The following is a 12,139-nucleotide window of genomic DNA, read 5'->3' as shown; positions in this document are numbered from 1 at the left end:
GGCTGGCACAGCGCCCACTGCGGTCTGCACATCACACTCCTAAAATCACGCCTCGCTGGTTTGCACATTAATTGGTTTCGCTCACACGAGCTACAGCGGAGAGCTCACCTGATTTAACAGGGCTATCGCGACAAGTTGCTCGAGTGACGTCGCTGCGACTGGTTGACAACTTACAGTTGTCACACGATGATCAGGTTTTTCGTGCGAGCCTAAATACGCACAGAAAGAGACTGCAGCACTGTCGCCACCACCGAGGGACGCGCTGCTTACCAGGCCAGGACTAAGTGAGCCAGTCTACCGTGGAGCAGAGAGCACGGGCATTTCAGTCTGTGGATGGATGCAAGACATCGGGATTTGATAGATTCGACATGGACCACATACAAATCTGAGGTTTAGTGTAACAAACACAAACCCAATAACAACAAAACAAAACAGCAAATGTTCTGAATTCATTTGCCTCCCTTTTGAGCTTCTTGTAGACCAGAAGAGCGGGACCACAGACTTCTTGCAGGTGGATAAGCTGACTTTATTTGCAAGTGAAAGAGGCTGTTTTTTTTTATAGAAGGCAGTACTGGAAGCAAAAGCTGTTCCATTGTTATTCCTGGCATCGGCCGACGCACTAAAACCATCAGCTCTCTGAGATTCTTATTGTTTTTTTCTTTTTTTGCGCAAGCGGTCGGTGCGCCCCTGCGTTTGGATCCAATGGGTTGTACGGTGAGCGCCGAGGATAAAGCTGCTGCGGAGAGGTCAAAGATGATTGACAAAAACCTCCGAGAGGACGGGGAGAAGGCAGCCAGAGAAGTGAAATTGCTTTTATTAGGTAGGTAGGTTACATCTGGAGTTGACTCCTCAGGAAACTGAAAGGAGTGTTTCTTACTCCAGAAATGATCGTGTCACGTTGCCTGTACATAATACTCCGAAAACTCATAAAACCATAAATATTACAAACTACCACAAAGGCAAGTTAAACCTCACTATATCTAAGGCAGGACACTATACACATAATCTTAGCTACAGCATAGAAAAGGGGCCATTTCAGTGCTCATCTGTCTACAGTCATGTTGTGTATTATTAATTAGCCTACACAAGTGCCCACACTATATACTTGGAGATAAGTCAGATATCCTCATGTCAACATGCTGCACAGCTTCTTAGAGGATTGAGCTGGCATTTTTCCCAGAAAGCTTAATTCAATATATTAAACCTGTGGACATTCACAGGATTACACTTCAGCTCTACTCTTATACTCACATTAATCTCTCTCAAAGGGATACAAGGAAGAAAATGCCAATTTAATAGGTGGCAACAGCAAAGCAACAGTTTATATCGAACAAATTCTGCATCTTGAAGGCACCATCTCCTTTCCTCCTTCTGCATTTCCATCCTGTGTGCACACAAAGTCGCATACATATGCAAACAGGAAATACATCCTCCCACTCATTACCGCATTCTCACTTCCCTTCTTAACAGTTTCAGCTGTTTAAGTTTGACTCGATCGTGCTTCTGATTGGTCTGTCAGCTCCTTCGAAAGGGATTGCGTTTAATGTCAAGACAAGAGTTTGTGTGAATGCCAGTAGAAGTGGGCATTTTCTGAAAGCTGTTTTGCCTGGCATGATCGCAAGCTTACCAGCAATCTCCCTCCTTACTCCAGCTCTGTTTTCAGAAGATGTGGAAAGATTTGCAAATCATATGGGCGATGTAAAAACATGATAACCAAAAAGACTCCATGATAAGCAAAAATATACTTGCAGGCCACTCTCTCAGTTAATTCGGTTAATTGGCAATTAGTAATTTAACTTGGTTGTTAATATTGTTATTGCTAATATTTATTACCTCTATGGATAGTTTGGATGTTTAAATGGCCTGTATTTGTATAGCGCTTTACTTAGTCCCTAAGGACCCCAAAGTGCTTTACACTACATTCAGTCATCCACCCATTCACACACTGGTGATGGCAAACTACATTGTACATAGCTGCCCTGGGGCGCACTGACAGAGGTGAGGCTGCCAGACACTGGCACCACCGGGCCCTCTAACCACCATCAGTAGGCCCAAGGACACAACGACCGAGGCTGTCCGAGCCCGGCAACCTTCCGATTACAAGACGAACTGCCAACTCTAGAGCCACGATCGCCTTCAACTCTGGTCATGCACACATATTTCAACTAAAATAAAACTGGTTTTTCCTTCTCACATAAATTCACCCCATCTCTTAGAGGAAAAAATAAAATATAAATAAAAAATTGTATCAAAGCTTAATGCAAATTATTGCCTTCTCTTTTTAACTTTTTTAGTTAAAACATCTTTGCCATCAAATAAGGTGTTTAACTACCTGACCTAAGTGAACCTCCTAAAGGCAAACTATAACATTTTTTACTTCTTTCGTTGCACCTACGTGACAGATGCTCATAGGAAAAATACTGAAAGGCTGTGAGATCTCTTTCTGTTTCTGCTGCACAGATTTTGGTAAAGACTTGTGTTTTGTCCATTAAGTGACCATTTTTCAGAAAGATTTTTTACTCCCCATGTTTGGTGGACACTTATCTGTGACCTAATGGAATGGGAATGTGTTGTAATCTCAGTGCATCTTTGTGAGCTGGATGGATATGCTTACGTGCTGTACAGCTTTGCCTTTATGGATATTTAAGCTGATGATGGGCAATTTACTTTAGCAATCACCATGAAATATTGTATTGTTTTTCTTGGCCTTCATGCATTATACTGCAGGTTGTGGTGTGTTTCCAGGCAAACACAACTCTACAGCACTCTTTGTATGTGATTTTTTTCTTGGTTAGCATCTCTTGCGCTAAATCCAAAGTATTTTCAAACAGCGGATGATGATGTCCTTCAAGGGATGAGCTTCTCACATTCTACCGTGTCAGACGTTTGATTTTTGTTTGATATTTGTCTGTTATCTGTTGAATATCTGACTTTTAATGTAGTGTTACTCCTCCAGACTATACTCAGGAAACTTCAAATGCGCAGTGCAGGGAATAGCTGTGATCGGCACATGAAGGCTCGTCTTCAGGCTGACTTTTAGGAGTACATAGTACTCAGTACTTATTTTGATTTGTGTTGTGCTGGTGGATCATGTATTTTTGTTACTGGTTTAATCACATTCATTTAGTAGTGGGAAGCCAAAATTGTGATCAAGATTAATATTTGATAAAATGTGCAGGCCTGCTTTGTTTGCAGGGATGATTAAAAAACAACAACAACAACAACCCAATAGTTCGGAAGTTGGGGGAGCGGTCACTTGGATAGACAGATGTCTGGATGCAGGCAGGTGGTGTCTTCAAGGCCTTACTCGGGTAATAGGACTCACTGAACTGGACCTCTCTGCCACTTGCGTAGATGTTTGTGCTTCAGTTTTGGTGATTGAAATACTAGTGTTATATTAGTCTGTTGCTAAGCACTAATTAGCAGGTATAGGTAGCTGGTGCCCCCCTATGGTTTATGGATGCAGCTTGCTAACCAAGGTTCCTGACATTAGCTGATAAATTAGTAATGCAACCTGTCCTCCAAATATGGTAACTTCTGTCAAAAGACAGCAGTGTTTTCTGTGTCAAGAGCAGCTCAGCTCTCATTAAATACAAACATCTGCTCTTAATCTAGACACGTTCTACTTTTTAAACACTTCTTTTGCTTAAACTTATCATATCTTGATGATTTTTTATTTAGTCTGTTGTAATTTGATGACTGGCTTCACCTTGTCTGACATCTCAAGCAAGCCATTTGCAGACTTCTGTTTGCTCACAGCACCGGTCAGTGGTATTTATATATATCTTTGAATCTTTGTGTCTAATACCAACGTGAGGTTGTAAGAGGACAGTTGACTGGCAGAGTAAAATTGACAGCAACTAGTTCAGAGTCATTTAAAAGTACAAGTACAGTGCTTGGAGCTTACAGCATTTTGAATTTCATTTGCCTTCTTTGGTTTCAGTCCCGTGCTGTGGTTTTCCTAATAAGAAAAGTCAAACTGTCTGCTGTAAAAAGGGCATATATTTATTATACACAGTTTATCAAACATTATGTAACATAGTTTGTTTTTCATGATTCAAAATAATTTGTGGAAACAGATGCAAACAAGCAGCCTGAAGTTCTAAATAGTTAAGTTTACTTACAAACTGCTTAGCAACCAATTAATTTGTCACAGCATCTGAATAAGTATAATAATAATATCAATTAACCAACAATAGTAAAATAGCAGTAATAATAGTAAATGTAGTGATAATAGTAGTCATGCTAGTAATCTTAGCATCATTGTAATGCAGTATATAAAAATATTATGATTAAAATGTATATGTACCAGTCCCATCTAACTACTGGCTAATCACCTGTGCACCGCCTGGATTGATTATAAGAAAGCCTTTGACTCAATGCCCCACACGTGGATCCTGGAATGCCTGGAACTGTACAAGATCAGCAGGACGCTAACAACACTAGAGGCCAACTTCAAGTCAATAGCATAAGTCACCATCAAGTGCATGTTTTACTAAGGAGATCCTCTGTCCCCACTGCTCTTCCGCATAGGCCAAACTCCCTCAGTAAAATCAAAAGACTGTGGTATGGAGCAATAGACACACAGAGTATTGTATTATAGAAAGTGATTAGAGGAGGTATGAAAGATTTTCTATTCCTGTGCTTGTGGCAGTCTATTAGAGACGGAAGGACTGCTTCTGCCTGCCTATTAAGTGGTGCAGAGGGTGTTCAGGATTATCCATGATGGATAACAGTTTGTTCAGCAACCTCCTCTCTACCATAGCTTCATAAAGAAAATGAAAAAAGAAACATCACAAAGCAGGCCGTCCTAGTCAGTTTATTCAGTCTTATGGTGTCACCAGCTCCATCGCTGCTTACCAGCAAGCCATAGCAATACACTCCATTCGCCACAACTGTAGTGCTAGAAAGTCTCCATCATTTTGCTGCAGACATTGAAGGGTATCAAATTCCTTAGGAAATAGAGCCTGCCCATCCTATTCTCATATACGGCCTGTGTGTTTTTCTTCCACTCCAGTTTGTTGCCAGTGTGGATGCTCAGGTATTTTTACTCTTCCAACACATTAAAAGTATTTCTGTAAGTGCTGTGACACTGACTTGTACTGAAGGCCTGAGGTGTACAAGCGAACAGGAATAGAGACAGAAAAGTCCCCTGTGGAGCTCCTGTACTGCACATCACCAAATCAGACAGACCAGTACCCAGCCTCATATACTGAGGCATATCTGTCAGCCAGGCAGTAATCCATGAGATGGTGGACGTGTTTTTGGACATTTGCCCGTTCTCTTAATACCAGTGGCTGGATTGTGCTTTCTCACAATATGAAGTATCTTCTTCTTCAAGTATCTTCTTGGTCCAATTTGTCCATAGACTTGTTTTCCTGTCTCAAGCATAACAGATAGAAGAATCAGATTGATGTGTAAGTAAACAACACATTTGGCCTTTCAACAGCATAAATATTTTACAAGGTGTCCAGAGGAATTATGTCACAAAGATTTTGATAAAAGCACAGGGGGCTGTGTTTGGGACTATTTCTTTGTTAGCCGAGTGGCTTCCCGCTGTCAAGGGGCTTGAGGGAATTTCTTCAAATGGCACAAATGTGGCTGCAACTATATTTTGTGAGATACCTTAACTCAAAATTTCACATGCTACTTATTACACAGTTGTATGCAAATGTCTGATTAGATATATTTTTTTACACCTAAAATTTCATAGAAAAAATTTGGATTGAACTTGAGAAGATCGTTCTAGTTTTCAAGATTAAGGCAACGAAATGAAACACACACTTTGTTGGCTTCAGAGATCTTAGCATGTGAATTTTGTAACGTTAGGCAAGACAGCATCAACATCCGTGATATTTAGAAGGGTGAGGCAGACAATTAGAAAAGAAGAAGAACTGACCAACGAAGGAAGTGAAACTGAGTGGAGTGCAGAGATTAGTAATTAGTAAAAATTTAAAAATTACCGTATTTCCCGGACTACAAAGCGCACCTGAATAATAGCTGCACAAGCTAAAATCAGGGGAAAATCCTGTTTTGTACATACATTAGCCGCACCTGACCAAAAGCCGCAGGTGTTTCAATGTTGACTTATCATATGTAAGAGAATATGCACAAAGGGAATTGTCAGGAAAGAGATGGCTGTTTGGAGACATCACTTTTATTAATATTTTGAAAAACAAGTTATGGGTACATATTTACATAACTTTTTAGGTATATGTACAAGTAGCGGTAATTACAAGTACGAAACATGTACTGTGCTTCATAAATGAGTAACAAATGTAGTACATAACAATAACCTACAGCACAGCAGAAAAATAGATTCGGACTACCTTTTAGGCTCAGGTGCAGTGACACGGCTTTAACAAGAAGAAAAGTCAGTCATTCACCACCATCTTCCTCCGCACTAAAACCACCAAAGTCCTCTTCTCCAGTGTCGGATACGAACAGGCTCAGGATGGCTACTTCATCCACTCTTCGTTGTCACTTTCAAAACCAAAGAAATCCTCGCTGTCAGTGTCAGAGTCGAACACCCTCTGAAGGGCCGTGGCGGTGTCCTCCTCTCCATCATGCAGCAATCCAGCCCTTCAAAATCCGTTGGTGATCGTGGATGTTTTCACACTTTTCCACGCTGTCAGATTCCACCGGTGGAGTTGAGCATAACTTGCTTTTCGCAAGTTTATCGCCACTCGTCATCCACGCCTCCCGCTGAACGCGTAGCGCTACTTTGAAGTTTGTTTTTCGCGCTACTTGTACGGCACTATGTTGCCTGGCGGATGGACATGTGACCAACATACCACTCTTGAACCCCGATACTGTGTGTCTGATCACATGCCCTTCCGCCAGGCAACGTAGTGCCGTACAACAGCGGAACAAACAAAACAAATCGTCTTATGATATGACAAAAATCATGGACAATCCATAGAAAAGTCGCACCTGACTAAAAGCCGCAGGGTCCAAAGCTTGTGCAAAAAGAAGCGGCTTATAGCCCGACAATTACAGTAATTAACTAAATCACAAAATACAAACTATGACACTTTTCAGTTTAAAAAAGGGTATCTTTCCAGTTTAATTTTTTTTAAAAAACACTGTTAAACCCTTTTAATCGATGTCACTTTTGTGGATGCTGAGTGAATTTTTTTTTTCATGAGATCAAGTATTTTGAACAGCATTCCTTCTTTGTTACCTCATGATTTGACAAGGAATCCTCAGTTGACCATATAATCACTGTTTTGTAATTCTACACAGCCGCACTGTATCGTCTTTTATCGTCTGTCTTGATATCAGTTCCTCAGGATGTCAGCAACATCACTAAGTTAAAATAATAAAAATATTCTTGAGTGGCAATTTACTGAAAGCACTGAGAACACGCAGGAGCTTACTGCTTTTTGATTTCTTGACTGAGCGCATATTGCAGTAAACCTAATGGTTGTATTTGTCCAATTTGTGTTTAGAAAAAAAATCATCTTCTTTTGGCAAAGAGAAGATGAGTCACTTGATAGAAATCACTGAAGCATGAAGGAGTGAGTACCAAACTGTCAGGGGAACGGGGCAGCTGTTCTTTGCAAACTGAGTATCTTAATTCCAAAAATACTGTTCATGAAATAAAATTCCCAACCAACTAAACAATTATGTACACTCACCTGACACTTTTCTAGATACACCTTGCTAGTACCAGGTTGGACTCAGTTTAGCTTTAGTGCTTTGTGGCATAAATTTAACAGTGTTGGAAACGTTCCTCAGAGATTTTGATCCATAGTGACATGATAGCATCACTCACTGCTGCAGATTTGTTGGCAGCCCATTTTAGTACAGTACTCACTCTCATGTTCAAGAAACCAGTTTGAGACAATTTAAGCTTTTGTGACATGGTATGTTGTCCTGGTGGAAGTAGTTATCAGAAGATAGGTGCACTGTACTGACATTGTCAGCAAAAATTCTCATGTAGGCTGTCCTGACATTTGACACCACCGCGACTTTTTCTATTTTGCTTTGGTTTTCTATTGTTGGGTTTTAGTGACCTGCGCAAACTGTAACCTCAGTTTCCTGAGAGAGTGGCACCTGGTGCAGTGTGTACTGCTGTTGCTCATCTGCTTCAAGATGTGACATATTGTGCAGTCAGAGATGCTGTTCTGCATGCAATGGTTGTAGCGAGTGTGAAAATCCTAGTAGATCAGCAGTTTCTGTTCTCAGATCAGCTTGTCTGGCACAAACAGCCATGTTGCATTCAAACTCTCATGTTTCAAAACACAACTAACAAATGTCCTTTTACTTGATGGCCTGAGAATGAGCCGTAAAGTAAGAAGCTTAAAAGACTGTAAAGTCCATAGAAAACTCTTCTCATATCAGTTTTCATGGGTTTTAAGGGTGAGAAAACACTTATTTCACCATGTTGCACCATGCCCTCTCTGTATTGAGTAAGTAGATGGAATGTCTTTATATGAGCAGGAACTGGGAATAAAAACCAATGTTACATAAATGTATAAGACGGCTTCTCGTGAAGCAAGGTCATCACTTCGTCACATGTATACACTTTCAAATTGTCATTTCAGTACTGATAAACACTGAAACATTTCTCTTATATCTCTTATCAGAAATGTTATGGAGAGTTGGCCTCATGTCTTTTTTAACCATTTAAAGCTATTTAAAAGAATGTGTAATACTTGAGAATAGTAAACAATTTATTTCCATGACTTTTCCATGACAGTTACTCTCAAGTAATTTTGAGAGTAACTGATTGGCTCTGTAGATTGAGAGTGAAAATCCAAGGTTAAATGAAGGCAGACAAGCACCCATTGCTGCTGGTAAAATATAGTAACACATCTGAAATGCTATTAAAAGGATTAGGGAGCAAGTTAAACTGAAACTGTAAACGGACAAGAGAAGATTTTGAAAAATGAGAAGGAAACATCATCACCGTCAGAAACTACACCGTTATAAGTCATTAGTGATTTATGAGTGCTGACTTTAATATGCAAGATACTCCCTACTCTAATAGGCAGATTCTGTTTCCCTATTTTCACCCAAAAATGTGAGACTATTTTTAACCGTCTTTGTTCCCTTGAACCTCGTTGAAATCAGAACCCACTGCAGCTTATCTCTAATTCCCTCCCTCAGGAGACAGTAATAATAGTTCTTCACAGACATTACTCAATTCTCATGATGGAGAGAATAGCTCTGGGTGAGGCTGCCCATCCGGAGATGACAACTTTACAATTACACACATGTTCAAAGAATATACTTAGTACTGTTAGTCATGTCTCTGACGAACACCACTAAGTCCTCATTAAATCCCAGCGAGTTTACTGTATGTGCTGATCTAGCAAGAAATGAATCCTTCCTACAGTCACGCTTAGGATGCAGTTTTTACTTTAATGTAGATTTTGCACCAGGCAGTGACTATTGGTGAGTTTTTCTGCTTAAAGAAAACCAAAAAATCCACATTTTTAAAAATGTAATATACTGCAGTTGGTTTTTAGTTTTATTTTTTAAATGCTATTTATTTTTGTATGTATTTAGTAGTGAGCTGACAGTTTTTTGTGCTCAGAAGTAAAAATGTATTTTGAACAAACAAATAGTTTTTCTTAATGAGGCTTTTTCACTCCGAGTCACGATGAGCAGTCGAACAGCAGATCTTCCAGATTTCATGTATGTGCGTGCTTGATTTTGGGCCTATGAATGAGATAATGTCTGAGACAGTTCATCCATGTGTCTGCTTTGCTTGATAAAGTGAGATGTGTGTTGTGGCTGTTTCCTGAGGCAGGATGGTGGTTTATGACACCCTGTGAGAGTGTTAAATTCGGTATCTGTGGGAGTGAGCATACCACTCATATTCAGACCAGTGTGTTTATGACAGTTGTCGCCTGCCCAAATCTGACATCCGTCTCCTAAAGACTTTCATTCTTATATTTTTTTATTTTGCAAGTCTGAGATTTGTGGGCTTTATAGTATAAGTTAATAAAAAAAAAAGTTAGCTAATTGAGGCATTAGTGTGGAATAAAGCTATTCCCGGTGGCATGTTTGTTTGTTTTTAAGCAGTTATTGCCTCCTTATTTAGGGCCCCTTCTGCCTGCTCCAGCATTTACTAAGTAAAAGGTCAGTGAACCTCCTGCCTATCACACGAATATCTTTCTCTCCTTGTTTACTTAAAAGCTGACTAAGTTTACTTAAATCCATCTTAGTGACTATAAGGTAGCTGAACTTGAATCCAAGCAAATAAATGCACAGCTTTCACATATGATAACCTTATAAATGTATAAAGCTGGGATCAAGGAGTTACAACATAGACTACACATACGAGCAACAACAAAAACCCACAGCAGGGGACAAGCAGAGATACAGCTGGAAGGCCAGAGAATAAAGGTAGGTTTTGCGCCTACACTTAAAAGCAGGGATGAAGAGAGAACTTTTTATATCAAGTGGTAACTATTTCCACAAATGAGGTGCAGCAACGGCAAAGGCTCTGTCATTTTATTTTCTGTGGACTTGGGATATGTAAGAAAGCTTTGCCAGCAGATCAGACCTAAAGGTGGGAATGTAAGCAAATTAGGTTGATGATCAAATTTGGAGCCTGCCCATTAAAAGCCTTAAAAACAGTTGACAAAATCGTAACTGAATTCTAAAATGGATAAGGAACAAAATGCAGAGAGGCCAAGACTGGAGCAGTGTGTTCATATTATGACAATATCTAAGCCTTACAAGATGTTTGGCTTTATTCAGTAGCTAACTGCTAACTTGCCTACCATGGTGGTGGGAATAGGATTTGGTGCTGGATTCACCAAACAGAACACCCACAGGAAAAAGGATTTTAATAGCCGTGCAGTGTTTAGAGCACAGGGCTGTTTCTCAGCCTGAGAAAATGCTTGAAATGTTAAATAGCTGTTTAAATCTTTATATGGTGGTGCTCATCCACACTGCACGGTACATAAAATTAAAAACCACCACAATTGTTTTGATGATTCTTTGAAATAGCAGACATGCTTATTAAGTGAGAGAGGTGGATAAACGGAAGGGTGATTATTTACTAGACCACTATAGTGCAATTTTGTGGCAGAGTAATAAAGCAAATTTTCCTGTCCAACATTATTTGTCAATTATCCCACAGAACAAGTTCTGTACAACCCTAGAAATGATGTTTTCTCTGAAATGCATTTAGAGTTCCCCAACATTTTAGCGAGCTGAGTTGCAGTCTGCTTGCTATGTGAATTCTACAATAAATTCCTCCATAATACCACAGTTCCTGGTATTGTTGATGTTGTTCCAAAAGTGACAACTCCACTTCATTTTATTATAGAGGTAATTCCCTGCATTATAATGAAAGCTGTTAGTAATCTGTTTTAACCACGGGTGTACGTTTATAGCTTAGTGTGGAAAACGGATATTTTTTGGAAAAGCAGAATTTAGAGCAAAGCTGTCGTTTTCAGTTAAAGAAAATCCCTCTTTTGTGGCTCATTTTAAAACGAGCTCACAATTTGTGTAGTATCTGCAGAGGTCAATACATTTTAAATTCCCCACAGTTTCCGCTAATAAGGCTGGATTTAAGGAGGAGAATGAATTAAGGTAGAACCCTTGACCCTTTGTGTTTTTTACCAAATGTTGTGGTTATCAGTCTTCATCTTCTATTTGGTGCAGATGACACAGCAGGTCCTTGCCCATAATTCATTTTTCAATCACGTTTTCTATTTTCAGCCCCATCCATAATTTAGGTAACTTCTTTTATCGCTTTCACTCCTCATCTTTTCATATTACAGTCATCCCCTCTCATACAGTGGTGTAAGAGTGCAAACATGCCTCAGCAAGCAGCAAAGTCTTGCGGAATGACCAGAAATCATCACCATCTGTCTATATCAGTGTAAGATGATATAGACAGATGATATATTCTGTCTATATCATCTTACACTCGACTCCAGAGACAGTTTATTTAGGTGCTGCATGCAACGTGGAAGGACCTTGACCTTTTGCAAGAACACTTAAAAAGCTTAAGTTAGAGACAGCGAAGGAGATAAAGGATGGGAGATAGAAATAATGTAGACAGTTGAGGTCCAGAATACTTGGAAAAACAAGGGTTTGCAATCACGACATGAAGGAACTGCTGTCACATGGGGAAAAAGGGGAAACCTGAATTCAAATATTAAAAGTTCTC

General features: G+C 39.7%; 1 protein-coding gene across 2 annotated transcripts in view; it reads left to right on the top strand.

The window, feature by feature from the left end:
- The window catches only part of gnai2b (guanine nucleotide binding protein (G protein), alpha inhibiting activity polypeptide 2b), a 54,584-nt gene continuing 42,445 nt past the window's right edge, over positions 1–12,139 (top strand). The window contains exons 1-2 of one of the 2 annotated variants that reach the window (XM_080890851.1): positions 1–511; positions 674–820. In XM_080890851.1, the coding sequence (XP_080746977.1) occupies positions 703–820 (118 nt within the window). In that variant the 5' untranslated portion in view covers positions 1–511; positions 674–702. Of the gene's footprint in view, positions 821–12,139 lie in introns of both variants that reach the window. The other variant, XM_080890850.1, reaches the window with a different exon arrangement.

This window comes from Rhamphochromis sp. 'chilingali', assembly GCF_963969265.1.
Source record: "Rhamphochromis sp. 'chilingali' genome assembly, chromosome: 9".
In the NCBI taxonomy this organism is placed as follows: domain Eukaryota; kingdom Metazoa; phylum Chordata; class Actinopteri; order Cichliformes; family Cichlidae; genus Rhamphochromis; species Rhamphochromis sp. 'chilingali'.
Note: the sequence above shows the minus strand (reverse complement) of the source record. Positions and strands in the feature narration are given on the sequence as shown.